At 37.8% G+C, this 23,840-nt stretch overlaps 1 protein-coding gene across 3 annotated transcripts in view; it reads left to right on the forward strand.

Annotated features, from left to right (window-relative positions):
- The window catches only part of ripor1 (RHO family interacting cell polarization regulator 1), an 86,251-nt gene that overhangs the window by 59,804 nt on the left and 2,607 nt on the right, over positions 1–23,840 (forward strand). For all 3 annotated transcript variants that reach the window (XM_067390399.1, XM_067390398.1, XM_067390397.1), the window contains exons 5-19: positions 504–527; positions 690–743; positions 5,350–5,499; positions 7,374–7,437; positions 7,593–7,636; positions 8,728–8,853; positions 10,356–10,504; positions 10,656–10,785; positions 14,035–14,985; positions 18,789–18,925; positions 19,223–19,379; positions 20,179–20,314; positions 20,546–20,707; positions 20,952–21,110; positions 23,535–23,731. In XM_067390399.1, the coding sequence (XP_067246500.1) occupies positions 504–527; positions 690–743; positions 5,350–5,499; positions 7,374–7,437; positions 7,593–7,636; positions 8,728–8,853; positions 10,356–10,504; positions 10,656–10,785; positions 14,035–14,985; positions 18,789–18,925; positions 19,223–19,379; positions 20,179–20,314; positions 20,546–20,707; positions 20,952–21,110; positions 23,535–23,731 (2,640 nt within the window). The remainder of the gene's footprint in view (positions 1–503; positions 528–689; positions 744–5,349; positions 5,500–7,373; positions 7,438–7,592; positions 7,637–8,727; positions 8,854–10,355; positions 10,505–10,655; positions 10,786–14,034; positions 14,986–18,788; positions 18,926–19,222; positions 19,380–20,178; positions 20,315–20,545; positions 20,708–20,951; positions 21,111–23,534; positions 23,732–23,840) is intronic.

Below are 23,840 nucleotides of genomic sequence, written 5' to 3' on the forward strand. Positions count from 1 at the left end.
AAGTAATGTAATAAAATTGACTGTTATTCCTTATGAGGTGTAAAATACTGTCATTTCTTTATTACGTTGCAATATAATTGTTACTTTTCTGAAATGAGTCCGACTTTATGACATATGCAGCCTTCAAATGCAACCTCCGGAGGACACAGCCCCTGAATTGGGACGCAGCTTATATCACATGTGAGGATGCTGCAGGTGGCGGATCATTTATAGCCTTATTATTCTTATAATTCTTATTCTTATCATACTTCCAAGACTACAATCTGTGATTACAAAGTATAGTATCCACCGGTGCGGTGACTGACAGCCACACATGCTCCTCAAAACATTACATTCATCTGTGCTGAGGAGTCCCACATAAGATGATAATTCTGCAAATAACTGCAATTGCAGGTTTCAAACAGAGATGGCAACAAAGAGGCAAATCTTACGGACTGTAGCTTTTCTGTCTTTTTTGTTACAGTATGTCTGATTTGTAATCTTTCTCTTTTGCTCTGTTGTAGGGGTTTTTGTATGAACTTGACAAGGTGAGTGGATGTTTCTTTGTTTTTAGTTGACTTTAGTTTGGGTTTAGAGACTGCACCCAAAGTAGCCTAGTACCATAATTAAGTCTTGTTCCATATGATTGAATTGCTGATGCCTGTTAATAATATTTTGAACTTTACAAATGTTATTCTCTGTTCTCTCAGCAAGTGAAAGTGATTGAGAGATTTATGAGGCGGCTGGAGTTTCACCTCAGTAAGGTAAGCCTACCGTTTAACTGAAATGCAAATCATTTGTAAAGAGAAACTATGCAAATATTTTGACTATTTAAGTGGTATAAAAAAAAAATTAATATTCATTAAAAAAAATTGCTAAAAGCAGGGTTTTTTTAAGTTTTTAAATCCATTTTTAATTCATTTTTCATCATACTTGTATACTCTTGTGGAACAGAAATGGAATTATTTCTGTGCACAAACAACAAGATGTGGCACTCTTATCAAACAGAATTGCGTGTGTGTGTTGTAGCTCAGCAGGTCTGTTCTTGTTCAGACGTCTCTGTGTTAGTGACTGCTCTTGCATGGACCAGTGGCCCTGATAACAGCCTCCGTATGGCTGTGCACATGCATTCATGCACGTACGTCTGTGTCTAAACAGTGACTTTTTCCCTGATAGATGGTCATCTACAGGATATATAGTAAAGCCTAATCCTCCCCCTCACTGAGGACACATTCTTAGACAGATTTTTTTCCCTCTGTACATGCACACGGATGCTCTCACACTGCAGGGGACACGGGTCACAAGCAGAGGACAGCTTCAGGGGCTGCTTGCATTTTTGGCTTGTTAGGGGAGCAGTAAAACCCTCCACTGGACCTGTTGGAGTCTGAACTAACAACCTAAACTAACCCAAGCCAGCTGCACTACAGGAAGAGCCCTTCCTCTATCGTCCTCTTCCTCCCCAGCCCCAATTCATGTGTGATTAGTGTGCGTTTTATGAGCAGAGGGCGCTGTAGGAAGTCTCCATGCTTTGGCTGGGTCAGATTTGTTGGGCCTCTATTTTAGTGGAGGAGGGGTGAAGTGAAATAATACCAAAAAAACCTTAATAAGTGGCTTTGCTAATGACAGTCCTAACAAATTTTCAGGTGCTTTGTATGGATGGTGGCATTCGTATATTGGCTATGGTCTGTGACAAATGAATAAAGAGGCTTGTTATCAGTTTTGTATAGCAGTGTTTAATAGCGAGAGAAGCGCTGTCATAACTCTGTGAAACTTACGACTGTCCCGCTGACTCCCTGCCAGTATGCTGGAACACGCTCACTGGATGGCTCCTAACCACCTCCAGATGGACACACTGAGAGGAAAATTTTCCTTCTCCTACTTTATGTCTTTTCTTCGTCCTTCTTTCGGTTATTGCAGGAAACCTTTTAAGGGCCGCAGACTGTTTCACCCTTGTTCTCGCCTTCAGTCTTGAGGATTGTGTTTGTTTGTGTTTCTTGACTTGTGCATTTATCCTATTATATGTTTATATGTGTGTACTTCTAATATGAGGCTCCCCCTCTGTTGGGTAATTATGCTGGATACGGCTGCTTATGCATTTCAGGCGATTTGGTTCATCACCTTGGCCTTGTCACATGCACACATTAACAGTGTTGGGGAAAGTTTCTTTTAAAAAACACTGCATGTTGTTGGTCTGTGTGGTATTTGTCCCGGCCATCCTCCACTGTGATTGGACAGCTGGGTAAAAAGTGACAGTGATGAGCATTGCATTTTACTTTCTTCTTTTTGTTTTGCGTTTCAATAACTCTTGGCAACAGAAGAAACGTCTAACACTGTGAAATAAATGCTCAGTGCAAAATTCACTTTAGCTTAGTGTTCGTGAAGGTAATCCACTTCCAACTGAAATTTACTTCAGTTTTAGCGTTAGCAAACCGAATTCACCTCAGTACTAGAATTCACTTCAGCTTAGTGTTCGTGAACGAAATCCACTTTCAAACTGAAATTCGCTTTAGATTAGTGTAGCTGAATGGAATCCACTTTCAAACTGAAATTCACTTCAGCTTAGTGTTAGTGAACGGAATCCACTTTTTAAACTGAAATTCACTTTAGCTTAGTGTTAGTGAACGGAATCCACTTTCAAACTGAAATTCGCTTTAGATTAGTGTAGCTGAATGGAATCCACTTTCAAACTGAAATTCACTTCAGCTTAGTGTTAGTGAACGGAATCCACTTTCAAACTGAAATTCACTTTTGTTTTAGTGAACGGAATCCACTTTCAAACTGAAATTCACTTTAGAGTTAGTGAACGGAATCCACTTTCAAACTGAAATTCGCTTTAGATTAGTGTAACTGAATGGAAACCACTTTCAAACTGAAATTCACTTCAGCTTAGTGTTAATGAACGGAATCCACTTTCAAACTGAAATTCACTTTAGCTTAGTGTTAGTGAACGGAATCCACTTTCAAACTGAAATTTGCTTTAGATTAGTGGTAGTGAATGGAATCCACTTTCAAACTGAAATTCACTTTAGCTTAGTGTTAGTGAACGGAATCCACTTTCAAACTGAAATTCACTTTAGAGTTAGTGAACGGAATCCACTTTCAAACTGAAATTCGCTTTAGATTAGTGTAACTGAATGGAAACCACTTTCAAACTGAAATTCACTTCAGCTTAGTGTTAGTGAACGGAATCCACTTTCAAACTGAAATTCACTTTAGCTTAGTGTTAGTGAACGGAATCCACTTTCAAACTGAAATTCACTTTAGCTTAGTGTTAGTGAACGGAATCCACTTTCAAACTGAAATTTGCTTTAGCTTAGTGTTAGTGAACGGAATCCACTTTCAAACTGAAATTCACTTTAGCTTAGTGTTAGTGAACGGAATCCACTTTCAAACTGAAATTCACTTTAGCTTAGTGTTAGTGAACGGAATCCACTTTCAAACTGAAATTTGCTTTAGATTAGTGGTAGTGAATGGAATCCACTTTCAAACTGAAATTCACTTTAGCTTAGTGTTAGTGAACGGAATCCACTTTCAAACTGAAATTCGCTTTAGATTAGTGTTACTGAATGGAATCCACTTTCAAACTGAAATTCACTTTAGCTTAGTGTTAGTGAACGGAATCCACTTTCAAACTGAAATTCGCTTTAGATTAGTGTTACTGAATGGAATCCACTTTCAAACTGAAATTCACTTAAGATTAGTGTTACTGAACGGAATCCACTTTCAAACTGAAATTCACTTCAGAATGTGTGTTAGCAAACTGAATTCAGCTCAGAATGGAAATTTACTTCAGTGTTAGTTACCAATTCAGATTTGAAATCCACTTCAGTTTACTGATAGTAAACCGACTCCTCACTGTCCCCACTTCAGAACTGAAATTAACTTTTAATTTAGTGTTATTAAACTAAATCCTTTAATTCACTGCGAGGTGTGAGGGACTGGAGTTGCGGGTAAGCAATAAAGATTGGACAGCTGGGTAAAAAGTGACAGTGATGAGCATTGCGTTTTACCTTCTTCTTTTAGTCTTGCGGTTCAATTTTTTTAAACTCTTGGCAACAGAAGAAAACATCCCACACTGTGAAATAAATGCTCAGTGCATCATCACACTCCTGCCATTTTTAAATATGCAGTGCTCCCATTGAAAACAATTGAAAAAATATGCTGGCCTTAGGAAAAAACGTTTTTGTTGACGCATGGTACTACAGTATTTTTGATCAAATAAATGCAGCCTTGGTGAGCATAAGAGACTTCTTTCAAAAACATTATAAAATTTTACCAACCTCAAACTTTTGAATGGTAGTGTGCAGCAGTAGACATTCTATTGCTTTTAATTATGGTGCAAATAGAAGTGTTTATACCCGTTTAGTAATTTTTGACTGCCTTTCATGGCACAGCTTAAATAGTGGTGTTTCTGTGATTGTTCTCAGTTGGGTATTGCTTTTTTAATGTCATGATCCTCCTGTATGGCTCTCCTGCTAAGCATTCTTCCAGTGAATAGAGCTTTCTTACCGTTTGCATCTTTCTTATTCATACTGGTTTACAATAGACAGCTCATTCTTTTTCTAATCTGTGAATTATAGGACTCGTGCTGTGAATAATTGTTAAATTACTGTATTACTATAATGATAGTGTCTCTTACTCTGAACATCTGCCTAAATTTTAGTTGACATAATGAGGAGATTTAACAGTTTCCTGTCTCCATTAGTGGCTTCCACATTTGCAGACCTGCTCAAGGTGTTGCGGATAAATCAATAAAATCTAAATTACTTATATTAGAGACAAAGAGGCCCAGCAGGAAGTACTTGGGCAAGAAAAGATTTAACAAGAAGATGTTGTGGTTTGTGCATGTGTGTGCATATGCAGTTAAATCAGGTCAGTGTCACCATCTGGATGTAGACTACACTGTGGCCACCTCATTAAGTCATAAAAATACTAAGCTTTATTGAAATATCTATCTTGGGTAGTAGCTGTGTTTTGGAACAGGGTAGTTAGTTTCTAGCTGGTCTAAGTTGGTCATTATTTGGTTGACCAGTCACCATGTTGCAAAATGTAGCCTGACCATTTTAAACTAACATGACATGCTAGCTTGTTGCTGGTAGAAGAGGCTAATTCATATTCATATTGTATTTTTTTTTTTTTTTTCAAAATATTTAGATATGTATACATTTTGATAAGCAAAAATGTACAAGATAATAAGAATTGATTTTCAGCTAATGACCAGCTAGAAACCAGCTACCATGTGTCAATACACTGCTCAAGATGGATTTTTCAGCAGGAAATGCTATTGAAGACATTTGTTCTTGAACACCCACATCAATATTGCACATAATTAATGTATTTCATAAGCACTGTGTGTATTTGTTTCTGCAGATTGACGAGCTCTATGAGGCCTACTGCATGCAGCGCAGACTTAGAGACGGAGCCGATAAGATGGTGAAGGCTTACACTGCCTCTCCAGGCAGCAGGGAGGCCAGAGAGAGTCTGTCTGAAGCTAACAAGAGCTTCAAAGAATACACTGAGGTAAGAGTGTGTGGGTAGATGAGAGTATGGGAGGAAGATGAAGAAGAATTATGGACCCTCTGTCATTGTTAGTGAACTGAATCCACTTTGGAGCTGAAATTCATTTTAGCTTAGTGTTAGTAAACTGAATCCATTTTGGAACTGAAATTCACTTCAGTTTTAGCGTTAGCAAACCGAATTCACCTCAGAACTAAAATTCACTTCAGCTTAGTTTTGGTGAATGGAATCCATTTCGAACTGAAATTCACTTTAGCTTAGTGTTAGTGAACTGAGTCCACTTTCGAACTGAAATTCACTTTAGCTTAGTGTTAGTGAACTGAGTCCACTTTCGAACTTAAATTCACTTTAGCCTAGTGAACTTAATCCACTTTACAACTGAAATTCACTTCAGTTTTAGCATTAGCAAACCAAATTCACCTCAGAACTAAAATTTACTTTAGCTTGAACTGAATCCACTTTGGAACTAAAATTCACTTCAGCTTAGTGTTAGTGAACATAATCCACTTTACAACTGAAATTCACTTCAGCTTAGTGTTAGTGAACTGAACTCACCTCAGAACAAAAATTCACTTTAGCTTAGTGTTAGTGAACTGAATTCACTTTCAAACTGAAATTCACTTAAGCTTAGTGTTAGTGAGTGGAATCCACTTCAAACTGAAATTTCATCTTAGTGTTAGTGAACTTAATAAACTTTACAACTGAAATTCACTTCAGTTTTAGCGTTAGCAAACCGAATTCACCTCAGAACTAAAATTCACTTTAGCTTAGTGAACTTAATCCACTTTACTACTGAAATTCACTTCAGTTTTAGTGTTAACAAACCGAATTCACCTCAGAACTAAAATTCACTTTAGCTTGAACTGGATCCACTTTGGAACTAAAATTCACTTCAGCCTAGTGTTAGTGAACTGAATCCACTTCAAACTGAAATTCACTTTAGCTTAGTGTTAGTGAACGGAATCCACTTTAAAACTGAAATTCACTTCAGTTTATGCGTTAGCAAACTGAATTCAGCTCAGAACTAAAATTCACTTCAGCTTAGTGTTAGTGAACTGAATCCACTTTCAAACTGAAATTCACTTCAGTTTATGCGTTAGCAAACTGATTTTAGCTCAGAACGGAAAGTTACTTCAGTGTTAGGTACCAACTCAGATTTGAAATCCACTTCAGTTTACTGATAGTAAACCGACTCCTCACCGTCCCCACTTCAGAACTGAAATTAACTTTTAATTTAGTGTTATTAAACTAAATCCTTTAATTCACTGTGAGGTGTGAGGGACTGGAGTTGCGGGTAAGCAATAAACTGATTTATTTACAGTGGTAAGATAAACATCAGGAGATTAATTTGGAAATAATGTCATAATGTATGGTTACGGTAATAGTGCAACCCTGAAAAATGTGATTAGTTTTATGACATTGCCGGGAAGTTGAGACTTACACTCTACTGATTGTGGCTTAGGCCACAGGTTTTTTGCATCCAGACAGATGGATACATGGCAGAACTAGACTCATTCGATATGCTCATGGAAATAATGCAGGGAGGCAATCTGATTAAGAGTGGACAGCTTTTCCCAGTCAAGTGCTTTTCATTACCCTAATGGTTGCAGCAAGACAAGCATTCAACTGTAGGAAAAGTATTCCTCGTGATTCTCCTTCCTCTCCCTCTGGCTATTACTACTTACTGAATACTGTACAGTATATACTCTATACTGTCTGCAATTTTTTTTAAATGTTAAATAAAACCGTAGGCATTATTTCTCGATAAACGCATCAAACTGTAGTGTGCCACATTGTTGTTTCTACACATTGCATGTTTATTTCTCACCTTCGTCTATTTTCCTCTGTGTATTTACCCACTGTCTCTGTCCCTACAGAATATGTGCATGCTAGAGAGTGAGCTGGAGAACCAGCTGGGGGAATTCCATGTCAAAATGAAGGGTAAGGCAGTCTCTGTGTACCAGGATAATAGTCAGCTCCAGAGTGATTTTAATTTGTAGTTTCCTACAGCTATAACCACATTTTCTCATCTCTCGCACCTGATTTAACTCCAACAGTGTGCTGTATTTAAATAACAACGTGTGCCTTTGTTTCAGGCTTGGCGGGTTTTGCACGACTTTGTGCTGGAGATCAGTATGAGGTGAGCTGATAATTGACCTTCTCTTTCATTTATATTCAGCACAAAATCTTATTGTGGACAATTCTTCAGTGCACATAATCTTTTATAAAGAACATTGGGAGATACATTGAGATGCTCTTGATGTCACATCATTGTTGTCATCTTGGTTGCCAAAAAATATGGTCTGATACCTGGGTCAAAATATTCATCCGCTCCACAATTAACTGCAAACTTGCAGTCAGGTCTTTTCATGATCCATTCAGTTCCTGGTGGGTAAAAAAAAAAGTCCCACCTTACCCTTTAAAGTCACATTACTTAACAGATTACACACATTTCATGTTGACCTTTCTCTATCTTTACATTCATCATGTCCTCATAAAGCTGCCTTGACGTCATCAGTGATCTGCTTTGTACTTTTGTCAGTGGCAGATATGACAGATAGTGGTGATTTGAAGATCTGGCTGGTTTGAACACTGCACTAGGCAATCTATAAGCTATAACCACCATTGTGCCCGTAAGCAAGCTTCGGATGTAAGCGTCTGCTAAATGACTGCTTACGAGAGAGGCAGACAGAGACAGTTCTCGGCATCTGCTCTGTGCAGAACAGATTTGGGGAGGCGGAGGATAATTAAAGAAGGACGAATGTTAATGTGTCTGCCCCACCTCCACCTGTTTAACATGCAAGAGCTTCAGAGTGACTGACAGGCCAATCAATGCAGTGAGTCAGCACAGTCTGCTCAGCAAGAGCCCTCAGAGATGTGACGGTAAGGGAGGTGGTGTGAAAAAGAAAAAGAAATTGACTCGAGAAGATCTAGAAATGGATGAAAGAGTGGGTGGTAGAGACTTGTTTTTTTATTTGGCCCATCTGTTATTCTCACTCTGTTCTTTGCCTTTACTGTGCAAAAAAACACAAAAGTCAAGATTTTCTCCCTCCTCTCCTCTTGAATGAATAAATAATCAGTTATTTAAAACTTTGAAGTTTTGTTAAATGATTTCTTAATACAAGAAAAAAAATTGCAATATCTTAATATAAAAAAAAATGTAATATACAGATTAAGAAATTATTTAAATAGTTTGATTGATTGTTAATCAGACTGATTGAACCTCCACAGATCTTTATGAAGTACGGTCGCCAGCGGTGGAAGCTGCGGGGTCGGATTGAAATCAATGGCAAGCAAGTGTGGGACAGTGAGGAGATGGTCTTCCTCCCCCTTATCACAGAGTTTCTGTCTATAAAGGTAGTTTTTATATGAATATACAGTTACATTCAATCATATATTGTCTGCTATTTCTCCCTTCCTCTTTTTTCTCACACATACTACCAATTCCGATCTCTCCTTCCTGTCACATTCACATGTGCAGCACAGTCACATCAAGCTGTGAGACAGTAATGCACATAACAGCACAGCAGCTGGACTTTGACTTGTTTTTCTCTCCCAGTGGTTCCATGACACATAACTGCATGTAAGGGGAGGGGGATAGAGAGAAGAAGACTTCATGGGATAGAGTGAGGGGAAGTTTACAGAAGACGGCGATATTAAAACTGAGAGACTCCAGGGGAAGAATGAAGAGAATGCAGCTGATGTTTGTCAAAACATTTTAGATTGGTCTGATAGATGTAAAATGTACACTCCTGGCAAAAAAAAAAAAAAAAAATGGGTCAAGCCAAAAATGGCAAAATATTTTGTTGTATTTTAATGATCTTAACCATTTTAACCACAAATCACTGGTCAGGAAATTAGCAAGAATTGCACAAATACAATAGATAATCACTTGCAGACAGCTTTTAACAGGAAGAAGAGTCAGTGTTTTTCCACTCAGTGTGCTTCAAACAGTTCATAAGTAGTAGTAGTTGAAAAATGTCTCCCAGTTTGTTTGAGTTTAATATGAGACCAAATATTCTCTATAATCTGGACTCTTACCAGGCCAAAACATGAGCCTGGTGGACTTGTTCTCAAGCCATTTCTTGGTTGTCTTTGCAGTTTGGGCAGGAGCATTTTCTTGTTAAAAAATAACATCTGATCATTTCTCTTTAGATAACACTTTTCATTTGTGGAAAGCAAGCCATTCTGCAATATTCTCCTGTACTCCAAAGCATTAAATTAATTTTCACAGTGAAGTAGCTCACCAATATCAGCAGCTACAAAGGCTCCCCACACAATGACACCTCTTCCTGCATGCTTCACTGTGGTAGAGATGCATTTATTACTATATTTCTCACCAGATTTTCGCAGACACAGCTCTGGAGCATCACCATGCAACTTGTGTTTCATTGTGATTCATCGGTCCACACACAACTTCCCAAATTCTGCCAAAAACTTCATTCTGTCTTTTGAAGTTTTTCTTAGACAGCAATGGCTTTTTAAGTAGTGCATTTAGTAGTGAATTTCCTGACCAATAATTTGTGGTTAAGCTTAGTGTTTAGCCATTTTGGGCTTGGCCCAATTTTGTTTTTTGCCCAGGAGTGTACTGCTGGGTCTGATTCAAAGTGCTGTGTGACTCCATAACTTAAAAGCATATACCTGACTGGAATATCCAAAAACAATGAGTTTTGTTTTCATATGGAAGACCATATGAAATCAAAATGTACCCCATTTATTTTCTCAATCCATATATTTAAATACATTTAAAATAAAAATAATGTCATAGCTGTAGCCTACTTTTGCATTTTGTACTGGTGATATTGTACTGGTTATTAAAATTAATGATGAAATTTCCTCCCTCGAATGTGGTTGTCAAGGTGACAGAGCTGAAGAGTCTGGCCAATCATGTGGTGGTGGGAAGTGTCTCGTGTGAGACGAAGGACCTGTTTGCTGCCCTGCCCCAAACAGTAGCTGTGGATATTAATGACTTGGGAACCATCAAACTCAGTCTAGAGGTCACCTGGAAGTAAGTACAGCTTTGAGGGATCACATAAAATGTTATCAGTTTACATAGCGGCATGTTCAGAAATAAAAGTGATAAAATTGATCAATGCAGAAAATAATTATATTTTAAATGCACCGTTGTCATGAAACTCTTTCTCCTTTTTCTTCTGTAGTCCATTTGACAAAGATGACCAATCGTCCTCGGCTAGCACCGTGAACAAAGCTCCTACTGTCAACAAACGCTTCTCTACCTACAACCAGAGTCCTCCAGACACACCCTCTCTACGAGAGCAGGCCTTCTATGTGAGTCTGTCCATTTGTCCAATTCGATTACATTTCCATTGTCTCTTCAGTATATATATAACGGGGGTCCAAAACTCTGGAACATACAGTAAAAATACTTTTTGTCTTTTACAAACAACCTGAATCTACAATGGTTTTGAAACGTATACATTTATTTGAATTTTATTATAAATAATATAATTTAAAATGTTAATACAGTATCTATAAAATATAAAATAATAATATAATATTTACAATAATTTGTACATTTTATTTATAATTTACAATAGTAAAAACTGAAAAAAACTGTTTACAATTATGCATGAACTTTACAAGTTTTTGTCAAACCTGATGATGATGTTCTCCAGCATGATCTGAGAAAAATCCAAAGAGCGTTTTTCTATTTTTCTAACCATATATATTTAACACGTTCCATGTTTAAATGTAATTTTGCACCCAATATTTTCAATATGTCCTGAGAGTTTTGGACTCCTCTCTATATCTACTTTCATAACTCATGTGCTTTGCTTCTGGTATACCCCAGGGTGATTCATTTGATCTGAATTGACTCAGACCAAACATTTCTTCTAAGTGCATACCACCATAATGTCGATATACCATTCTTCTCTCTCCCCCGTCCTAATGGAGGTCTCACAGTTCTCCAGACCCTCTTAAGATTTAAATTAGCACAATAGGCTCCACATAGACTTATTAGTAGTCATTTCTCAGAAGCATCTTGATCTCACGAGGTCACAGTAACATATAATGTCTCCATTTCAGATCAGCTCAGATGAGTTAGATGAAATGGAAGAAGTTTGACTAGGTCAGACTCATAACTTAGTGATGTAGCATTAGCCTGCTCAAAATGCTCATGCTCTCCCGCCGACTGCATGCAGACCGCCCCACGGAGCATGATATCCAAACAGCGCTGGTCCTTACTGGACGTGTTCAGAGACACACTGACAGAGAAACTGACTCAGAGCTGCTCTTGCAGCGATGTCACCTCAGTCCGCCTGGGAACCTCTCTGCTTTCCAGCCATGTAAGTGTGGTCAGCCAGTAGCGCTAGTAGTCTAGCTTTAATTAGTAGTCAGTAGCTAGCCAAAAAGGTGTGACTAGGGATGTGCCCGAAGCTTAAATCTGAATGCGGAAAGGCATGGAAAATGAATAACTCATTCTACAGAGCCCCTAAAGGGACATGGTTAAACTTGCTGCGGTAGTCGGTTACTTTAGTGTACGTCAGATTTCACTTATCATGTGAAGAGAGGAAGGAGAGTTGACTGCCAAGACAAAGGTGGAGGATTTGGTGATAATACCTTGCCTTGTAAAATGTGTGGTCAGTACCGCCACTCCCCAACGCAAAAGCATTGAAATATATTTTTTCCTCCCATCTTATATTTTTCCCATCACCATGTCCCTTTTAGGGGCTCCGTAGAATGCGTCATTTCCTTTCCGAACACAGTATTCGGCCTCGGTCACATCCCTAGATGTGACTAAAACAGGTTTGTATGGTTCTTCTGGTAATGAGTAGTATCTGGCAAATTATAGTTGTTGTAGTGATGATTTTCACTGTGTCCTGTAATTACTGTCAGTAGTCTTTAATGAAAGTTGAGCAAATAGGATTCTTGTGCATGTTATTTGTTGTCTGTCTGACTGTGAGTGACAATAGTAGCATCTACACCCATCAGTAATGCATTCATTGATGCTGTTATTGTTTTGAAGGGTGGTCACATTAGCCCAACGAGGCAGGGAGCGGCTGCGGCAGAAGTTAATTAGAGGGAGCAGGGAGTGTTTTAGCTCGCTGGGCCTGACGCCAGTCTGCTCTCCACTATAATGAAGCTCAGTGTCCAAAGATACACGCTAATGCTGAGTGACGGAGAACACACTCCTATCATCCTATTGTACTCTCATCTCCCTCCGCAAACAAGCCTGCTGTCTGCTCACAGTCGTCATGTGTTGTTTTAGCGCATATGTCTCACTATCGACCATATATTAGAATACGAAATTATGGCCTTTCACATGACTATCAAGGCACGATGATGATGAAGAATATTTTTACTATTTTACTTTGTACAAAGTCTTTTTAAGACAATTCAGTTCACTCTGTGTTCATCTTTTTAACATCTTTGCCCCTTGACAGCTGTTTTCTATGTAGGCAATAGTCACGTACTTGAATAAGGAAAGACCGAAATCTAGATAGAAAACTGTCAATAACATATTTAAAATTTGCAGTAACAATGCATTGCATTTTTTTTATAGATTTTTAGCGCAAATCATGCTCCTAAAAAGTTTCTTTTTAGGTTTAACTTGTTAATGTGCATGCTGTATCACGGCATTTGCATCTTTGAAAGACTGCTATATTGACCACTAAGATCTTATATTCTGTTTATAAGTATTAATTTGCATAAAATATTGGTAACACTTTACAATAAGGTTTTTATTTGTCAACATTAGTTAATGTATTAACTAACATGAACTAACTGAGCAATCCATTTGTTAATCTTTGTTAATATTAGTTAATAAAAATCCAGCTGTTCATTGTTTGTTCATGTTACTTCACAGCGTATTAACTAATGTTAACAGATACAAATGTGTATAACATCAAGATTATTCAAAATTTTGGGGTCAGTAAGATTTTTTGAAAGAAATAACTGTTTTAATTCAACAAGGATTCATTAAATTGTCTAAAAGTAACAGTAAAGAAATGTATAATTTCACAAATTTCTATTCAAATTAAATCATTTTCTTTCAAAACTTCTATTCATTGAAGAATCCTGAAAAAAAGTATCACGGTTCCTTTCAAATGTTCCTTGAGCAGCAAATCAGCATATTAGAATGATTTCTGAAGGATCATGTGACACTGAAGACTGGAGTAATGATGCTGAAAATTCAGCTTTGCCATCACAGGAATACATTTCATTTTTAAATATATTAAAATAGATAAATTATTTAAAATTGTAACAATTTCACATTTTAATGTTTCATTGTGTTTTTGATCAAATAAATGCAGCCTTGGTGATCATAAAAGATGTTTTTCTAAAATCTTTCCAACCCCAAACTTTTGAACCGTTGTATGTCTACAGCATTGTCCGTACAACTCAGTTATCTGAAAGCTGAAATTATTTGAACTTTGAGCGCTGTGTTCCAGCTTTACGCTTTGCTCCACAGAGTTTGATGCTATAAGGAACATTACCGTGAGTCATGTGAAAGGGTCTTTATTTAAATGAACAATCATTTGTATTCATCTTCATAATCTATTTCTTCCCCACTAGAATATGTTGAGGAGACAAGAAGAGATGGAGAATGGAACGGCATGGTCAAACTCCTCCGAATCCTCTGATGATTCCTCTAGTCCTCAGCTTTCCTTGGGAATGCGTCACGCACACAAGAACTTAGTACAGCCTGAGGTACAAACTGCTCCTCCTGCCATTGAAATCTCATTTGCACCCCGCGAATCGGCAACCTCTACTCCCACCCGCCTGGCCAATCAAAAAGAAGAGGAGGAAGAAGAGGAGGATCTGAAGAAACCAGCAACAGTCACCACCGAGGCTCCTGTAAAACAGGAAGTGCCCAATGGCCATCCCCGCTATTCTCGCTCCCTTAGCCATATCAGCGAGATCAGCGCAGATGGTGTTTTGACAGACAGACTGGCTGGGGAATCCGTGGAGGCCACTGAAGATACTTCGGAGGTCTCTTCGGTATTTGTAAGTGACATTGCCATGGATATGCCCCTCCGAGCAGAACTATGTTTTGTAGTACCAGACACTCAGGAGATCTGCCCCATTCCTGATCCCTCCACAAGTGAGCCATCCTGTCCCACTGAGCCACTGAACTGTAAAGTAGAAACTAGCTCTCCTGCAGAAACCACAGCTTGTGACTCGGCTGAAAAAGCTACAGAGCTCACGTCTAGGCCCTCCTGTGGAGACAAAGATTCTTCCTCCAGTGCTAATGCTTTGTCCCAGCAGATGAACAATGGTGCTCCTAGGACTGATTCCTCTTATGAGCCACACCTCACAAAGACACAAACGGATGACCTGCTGGCAGAGAAGTCTGGTTCTTTAGTAGACACCAGACCCATGGGTGGTTTGGAGGAACAATCAGCAGACGGCAATGTGGAGGAGGCCCTTGGTGCCGTTTTGTCCTCCCTTGATGACTACAGAGGCCAGTTCCCAGAACTGCAGGTCTTAGAGCAAGAGCTGAAGCTGTTGGAGGAGGCGCTAACAGTGAGTGCTGCACCTTTTTTACTGTTTGTGGGTTTGTTGTTGTGGTTTGGATTAAAAAAAAAATTTGTCCACCAAGTCATGCAATGCAACCAACATGCAAAAAATAAATAAATAAATAAATATATATATATAATATTAAAGACTTTAGATGCAGAAGCCTCTAAGTGCCGTCTGAAATTTCCTTCTAAAATGAGCATTTTTATCAAGCTTGTGTTTATGTTCAGTTTTCACTTTAATGGCAATGAAAATGACCTATTAATTGCCATTAAAGTGAAATTACTGAGACTAAACATACAAGCTTGATAAAAATGCTCATTTTAGAAGGAAATTTCAGACAGCACTTAGAGGCTTTTGCATCTGAAATCTTCATATATATATAATTTACAAAAAAAATTAAAAATAAATAAATAATGCTTATGATATGTACACTCTCACATGAATTTAAGTTGTATGGAAAAGAAATTACTTTTTCCTTTTTTTTTTTTTTTTATTTAATTTATTTAAACTTGACCCAATTGTTTTATCTCTGAAGCTGCATTTACGCTTGGCAATCACTGTGATCCGATTAAGCAGTTCGGCTCATCAGCCAATCAGGACATGGCGCATTTACACTTGTCAACATCAAGTGGCTTCTGTATTTGGACAACTTTTCAGACATATTTTTCCCATGCAATTTTTAAAACAAGTTTATAATGGAAGATGGCCCAAGTGCAAAGTCAACCTGAAATGGTGGGGTTATGGCTGGGCTATGCGTTTCAAATCTCATAAAATGAGGAGGAGGTTTCAAATAATAATACAATGCACAGATGATCGAAAAGTTAAAAGCAGACATATAGGTTCAAAGTCGTTGCCAGATGTGGTGGAAAAATTGTGCATCCTTTACAGACAATAAATGGCTGTGCAACTTTCGGATGCGAAAGCAAACTTACTGCAATCTACTCTGCCCTTGATTGTCCTTCAAAAACACCCAGCTACGTTATAATGGGGTTTTTTGTGTGTGTGAAGTTGACATGAATGTATATACGATGGCTAGACTGCATTTACATTACACTGAGATCTGATCACAATGCATCTTCGACTGCCTCTGTGCCATGACACACAGGTTGAATAACATTCTGATCACAATGTGTTTTCAATGTGTATGTGGACAACATCCATATAAAAGTTGCATGTTAGTGTGCGTGAACAAGCCCTGAGAATCAGTATGCACCATTGCCTTCACAAGTCAGATATCTAGATCACCATCTTGATCAACATTTTTACAAATGAGTTGGAGAAGGTCAAGAAGTTTGAAAATGAAGAAAAATTTGCATTAACCTTTGTCCTTTCTATAATGCAGTGGAGCTTCACAGATGTAGGGGCCATTGACACAGAACACATTTTTGCTGTTAAAAACACAAGGTCTAGGGACATGTTTTTTTTTTTTTTTAAGTTTAACTTGTTTTAACTTGAGCGCCGCATTTTTAGAGCGCTGCATCATGCACGAGATGCTTCAAGATATGCAAGTGCAATGATTAAAGGATTAGTTCACTTCAGAATTAAAATTTCCTGATAATTTACTCACCTAGGTAGTATTACAAAGGTAGTGTTTTTTTTTTTTTTTTTACAAATTGAGGAGCAATCATATCTGTTAATCGACAACATGACACTGTCAATACAGCTTAACTTGTAAAACCTGGAACATTCTTAAGGTCAATTCTGGAAAGAGACACCTTGTGTTAAGTCTATGACTAAGGTAAGTTGTGCCAGGAATACCTCTGTAGACACAGGATGAAGCGGTTAATAGTGAAAGCAAGGGACACGTCTTTGATGAACTCTATTGTTCTACAGATGAAGACCAAAGCCTCTGAATCCAAACCCAGATCTGAGACTTTGATGGTTATCATGGGTCATGGATACAAGGAACACCGAGAATCTAACATCTCAGTCAGCCAGGAAGAGCTACACCCATTCACATTAAAGAAGCCATTCACACAGAATGCGTTTTTTCCATAACATTGTGCTACTTTGCCATTGTTTTTCAATGAAAACTCGCTAGACGGATGTTTTTAAAGGATTAGTTCACAGAATTAACATTTCCTGATAATTTACTCATCCCAATGTCATCCAAGATGTTTATGTCTTTCTTTCTTCAGTTGAAAAGAAATTAAGGTTTTTGAGGAAAACATTCCAGGATTTTTCTCCATATAGTGGACTTCAACAGTTACCAACGGGTTGAAGGTCCAAATTGCAGTTTCATTGCAGCTTCAAATGACTCTACACGATCCCAGCCGAGGAGTAAACGTCTTATCTAGCAAAACGATTGTTCATTTTCTAACCACAAATGCTCGTCTTGCACAAGCATTTCGCCACACATTATGTAATCACATTGGAACGGTCACACGTGACATAGACAGAAGTACCAAGCAAGTGTTTACAAAGACTGTGCAAAGACTAAGTTAAATTGACTTTACAATAAAAGGTAAAACAATGATGCCGGATGATTTTGAAGTTGAAGAAATGAGATACCGTGGTACTTCCGCCTATGTCACACGTGACCTTTGCAACATGATTGCGTAATGTGTGGCACATTGCAGAGCAGTGCAAGATGAACATTTGTGGTTAAAAGTGTATCTTTTTTTTCTTTTTTAGAAAATGACCAATCGTTTCACTAGATAAGACCCTTATTCCGTGGCTGGGATCATGTAGAGCCCTTTGAAGCTGCATTAAAACTGCAATTTGGACCTTCAACCCGTTGAACCCTCATTATATGGAGAAAAATCCTGGAATGTTTTTCTCAGAAATCATAGTTTCTTTTCGACTAAAGAAAGAAAGACAAACATCTAGGATGACATAGGAATGAGTAAATTATCAGGAAATTGTAATTCTGTGAACTAATCCTTTAAAAACGCCCGTCTAGCAAGTTTTCATTGAAAAACAATGGCAAAGTAGCACAATGTTATGGAAAAAACGCATTCTGTGTGAATGGCCTCTTGAATGTGAATGGGTGTAGCTCTTCCTGGCTGACTGAGATGTTAGATTCTCGATGTTTTGGGTGCAGAAGCCTTTGGGTGTTCCTTGTATCCATGACCCACGATAACCATCAAAGTCTCAGATCTGGGTTTGGATTTAGATGCTTTGGTCTTCATCTGTAGAACAATAGAGTTGCTTTCACTATTAACCGCTTCATCCTGTGTCTACAGAGTTTTCCTGGCACAACTTACCTTAGTCATAGAATAAACACAATGTGTCTCTTTCCAGAATTGGCCTTAAGAATGTTCCAGGTTTTACAAGCTAAGCTGTATTGACAGTGTCATTTTGTCGATTAACAGATATGATTGCTACTCGATTTGTAACAAAAACAAACACTACCTTTGTAGTATTGCGCTTTCCATAGAAGTAGAAGGTATTCGGGAGAGTTTTACATCAGAAATGTGCAGATAGGATTTTACTTGCACAGACAAAGTTAGTGATTCTATCATACAAGTCTCATGTAAACTTATATTTTAAAAACAGTGTATGTTTAACATTTATGCCTTTCCCTAATAGACTTCCATTGGAAATGCATTGCTGTACTTTTTTACAAGTCAAAAATGTTCACTTTGGTAATTGACAATAATATCATATAATAAAATTGAGCCTAGAACATTAAGTTAAATTCTGAGGCTTCTTTTAGCTAATAATAATAATTTGATTGTAGTTTTTAATGGCCATTTGAAACATTTTACACTTTAAAATGAAGAGTTTTCATTTGTAATTATTTATAAGATGAAAAAGATTTATAGTTTACATTTTTGTGTGTGCACAAATGTGTGTATCTGCAGGTACGAAGTCGCAGTCGCTCATCTAGTGTCAGTTTGACAGTTGAGACAGCTCTTGGAAGCTTTGACTTCCTCAATACATCAGACTTGGAAGATGAAGAGGAGGAGGAGGATGACGAAAGGCAGAATGTGACAGACAGGTCAGAACTTGAGAAATGTATCACCTTTCTGCTGTCAAGGGGTATTTTATAGTAAGAAAAAAAAAATCTGTTTTTTTTTTTCTTTTTCATCAAAATACTTTGCTTCTATAATGTTATGTAACACTACTGCCACCTAGTGCCTTATAGGACAACCGTTAGTTTGAGCGAATGACTTCACAACTTTATCTCTGTTCAATGCAGTCTCTTTACTTTTTCTGAAAATGTTGTTGTGTTGCCATTTTTATTCTCTTGTTATCTGACATGTATTTGTTCTTTTGTGTGTTTTGACTGATACAGCGCAGAGGAGCGGCCAGCGGCTGTGGAGAGCGCAGGAGAGGATGAGGGCTGTGAGGCGCGATGTTGGGACACTCCCTCCGGACCTCTCAGCACAGGCTGCCCGGCTCTAGATCACACCCTGCTGGTCCATCTGAAGAACTGCAGCTCACAGCTTCTGGTCAGTCACTGTGGTCATATAGACATTTGCTTCCACATATATGTGGAACAACATGAAATAATCTGAATGTGTGCAAAATTCTGCTCTTTTTTTTTCTATTGTGCTGAGTATACATGTAAATATATTATAACTGACAGAAGTTTTATACAAACATAAGTTCTTGAATTCACTTCTTGATTAAATTACCTTCAATAATAATAATAAAAATTGTCTAAAATTATAAAGTATGTCTAAAGTTAAAAAGCACATACAGTCAAACCAAAAATGATTCAGATTTTTGATATATTTTTTACTAGTGGGTGCAGGACACTATAGTTCATTTATGTAAGTGAGGATAGCAAAATAAAGTAAACTCTGACATATTATACCCAAAAATTCTTCATACAGTGGACTACCAGTAGAATTTATTAAAATCTTTTGGACCAATAATGACATGACCATGTTTTGCTTAAGTGTTATCTGACATAATTAAAAATATTTTTAACTCAGTTTAACTCTGAAATCTTGTCATATTTTATTACCATTTTTTTTAAACTAGTGAATAGCTTAATAAATGAAATAAATTTTGGCTTGACTGTATATTAAATAGAAGACAGTTTATATATACTTTAAACATAAAAATCCCAAGTTGTGTGTGTGTGTGTGTGTATATGTATGTATATATATATATATATATATAGATAGATAGATAGATAGATAGATAGATAGATAGATAGATATACACTACTTTTTTATGTTTGAAGTGTTTTCACCGTCTGAGCATCTGTATTCATACTCTGTGTTTTGTTTTTGTAAACAGAGGTTAGGTACATTCGGGCCTCTACGCTGTGGGGAGATGTACGCCCTGGACCGACTTCTCAGGGAGGCGAGAGTCCTCGAGCTCATACGATGGGTTGTGAAGGACTCAAGGGGCGGAGTCATCCAACCAGAGGAGGGTGAGTCTCGGAGGTTTTTATATCAAACTGTTATATTACTTAGAGTTTTCTCTCTGTGGTGCTTCGTTTGTATCTCAACTGTGTACTCTTATTTCTGTGCAAATGTTCATACATTATATTTCATGCATCACAGATTTTACATTATACAACAGAATGTTATTTCACATATTTGTCACTAATTTTCCTCACAACCACCTTAATTTCTGACATTCTCTTTGTATGTCGGAGCAGTTGTTCCTCAGTTAGATCAGTGCCAAGGGGCTGTGTTGCTATGGCGGCAGTGCACGGATGGCTGCAGTGTGTACAGCAGCTCCACAGAGGCCTTCTTACAGGCGCTCAGCGCCGCTTATGCCAGCAAGCTCCCAGAAAGAGGAGTCGGCTTCACAGACACAGGTGTGTGTGTGTGTGTGTGTGTGTGTGTAGTGTATTAATGCATGAACAAGCACTGGAAATGAGTTATTAAAATTACAGTTATTAAATTACAACCTTAACTATAACTTCCTGTATTTCATCTCCTGGAAGCATTTCATCTCCTGCTAATCATTGTTTCTGATGTAATTAAAAGTGTCTAAATTTCAGTAGACTCAATCGGATTGTCTTTTGAAGCTCTGTTACACTGAACTTGTGTGTGTGTTAGTGTTTCTGCGTCTGCTGGAGCGGATCCTGGAGAGAAAGCTGCCCAGGCGTGCAGGAGGTGCGTCCAAAGAGACTCTCACCCTTTTCCAGTTTTGGAGCTACCTGGAAGCAGAGGGGGTGAATGACTTGGACACACACATTCCTGAGCTGGCTGAAGAAGGTATATTTGAAGGCCATATGAAGACCTCTGACAGTCCGCAAAAGCATCCTAAGCTACATTTCTGCTCATTTATAAAAATTGCCCCATTAAAAAAATGACATAGGTCTACCTCTTGAATCTTAACTGTCCTATCATTACCTGGTTGATCCACGACTTTTTTCATGTTTTGTGATAGGTATTTGTGAGTCCCTTGTAATTGTAAAAAAGGTAATTGTGACTTATCACGACTTTTTTCCTTGCAATTCTGACTTTTTTTCTTGCAAAATTGAGTTTATATCTCAGAATTCTGACTTTTCTCAATATTGCAATTGCAACTTTATATTACACAGTTCTGAGAATTGGTCAGAATTGTGAGATAAAAAGTCTAAATTAAGTCTATTTTTTTTGTTACATACTAATTAGTATTCCAAAGTATTTTAAAGGTGCCGTAGAACGTCTTTTTAAAAGATGTAATATAAGTCTAAGGTGTCCCCTGAATGTGTCTGTGAAGTTTCAGCTCAAAATACCCCATAGATTTTTTTTTTTTATTAATTTTTTTAACTGCCTATTTTGGGGCATCATTAAATATGCACCAATTCAGGCTGCGGCCCCTTTAAATTCTCGTGCTCCCCGCCACTGGAGCTCGTGCTTGCCTTAAACAGCATAAACAAAGTTCACATATAACCCTTAAAATGGATCTTTACAAAGTGTTCGTCATGCAGCATGTCTAATCGCGTAAGTATGGTATTTATTTGGATGTTTACATTTGATTCTGAATGAGTTTGATAGTGCTCCGTGGCTAAAGCTAACATTACACACTGTTGGAGAGATTTATACAGAATGAAGTTGTTTATGAATTATACAGACTGCAAGTGTTTAAAAATGAAAATAGCGACGGCTCTTGTCTCCGTGAATACAGTAAGAAACTATGGTAACTTTAACCTCATTTAACAGTACATTGGCAACATGCTAACGAAACATTTAGAAAGACAATTTACAAATATCACTAAAAATATCATGTAATCATGGATCATGTCAGTTATTATTGCTCCATCTGCCATTTTTCGCTGTTGTTCTTGCTTGCTTACCCAGTCTGATGATTCAGCTGTGCACAGATCCAGACGTTCTGCCCTTGTCTAATGCCTTGAACATGGGCTGGCATATGCAAATATTGGGGGCGTACATATTAATGATCCCGACTGTTAAGTAACAGTTGGTGTTATGTTGAGATTCTTCTGTTCTTCGGAGGTCTTTTAAACAAATGAGATTTATATAATAAGGAGGAAACAATGGAGTTTGAGACTCACTGTATGTCATTTCCATGTACTGAACTCTTGTTATTCAACTATGCCAAGGTAAATTCAGTTTTTAATTCTAGGGCACCTTTAAAGTATTTAGATTACAAAAGTTACAAAATTGGGTAATCTATCGAAATATGTTACAAATTACTTTTTAAAGCACGTATTTTGTAATCTGGAGTGAAATCTATTTTAAAAGTGACCTACCCAGCCCTGTTTGTTACATTGTTACACTGGTGGTATGTAACAGGAAGTGAGAATGGAATTGCTGATAACTCGTTTCAGCAGTTCGGAATCAGTTCTTTTAGGAGACAGTAACATTATTTGTCGTACACTTTGATCTTTGCAGACCTTTTACATTCACAAACAGCTATATTACACATGGCATGAAAGGTAATATTAAAAAAAAGCATAATAGTGACTTTTTTTTAACATTAGAGTAATTCAAGATTATTTTTTTATGGCATGGACTGTTTTATTATTAACCATAAATATAAATATAAAGATGGTCCTTGAAAAACAAAAGACTATTTGCCAAATGAGTTATAAAAAGATCACAAATGAAAACTATTTCCCTTCCAGACTGTACATTTTAAGTGGCAAAACTAATTTGTTTTCAAAATAGAATTACATCTTATTTTACGTAGTTTTTTTAAAACAAGTTTATAGCTCACCATTAATGTTACTGCATTCAGCACCTATTTTGACCAGCAGTACAGCCATTTGAGACCTCCAGCATAAAAATAACTGTCAGTGTAACAAGACGGTCAGAGTGAGTGCTGAATGCTTGAGAGAGAAAAAGTGATCAGAAATGCGACTAAATGCAAAATCCAATTTACAATCCAAAGTTTATAACATCACCAGAAATTGAGAGCTTTGAATATGAACAATGTCTGGTTTGTTGCTGCAGATTGTTGTGAAGTGTGAACGCCCTTAAGTCTTAATGGACTACCCGTCTATTCTTAAACATTAGCAAGAGTAATTGTGCAGCGCATCTGGAGTGGTATCAACCCCTCCCAACGCCCCCATTCAGCCTCTCAGTCGTTGTGGTTTCTTGGTGCATCTTTCCACTCCTCCCCCGCCTCATGTTTTCTCTGCAGTGTATCTGTTTCATCCATCTCTCTCTTTCATTCTCCTTCTCCTGCAGTGTGGCTAGTTCGATGCCTGCAGTCTGGTGATCAGGATGTTCTGGTAAAATCTTTGAAGAAGCCTCCAGAGTGTAGTCTGAAGAGGGAGGGCTTGCGGGCAGTCAGTTTGCTGCTGAGGGATCCGAGGGGGAAAGTGTGCAGTGCAGCCAGCTCCCTGCTGCGAAGTCTAGCTGACCAAACCCGCCACAGAGAGAGGGTAAGAAGTGCACTTAACCATCTTCCTGCAAAAACTCTGTTTGCACTTTAGGAGGTGAATATTTCAACAGATTTGCAGGACAAATGAACTCCGGGAACTTACACATCCA

This window comes from Chanodichthys erythropterus, chromosome 7 (assembly GCF_024489055.1).
Source record: "Chanodichthys erythropterus isolate Z2021 chromosome 7, ASM2448905v1, whole genome shotgun sequence".
Classification (NCBI taxonomy): Eukaryota; Metazoa; Chordata; class Actinopteri; order Cypriniformes; family Xenocyprididae; genus Chanodichthys; species Chanodichthys erythropterus.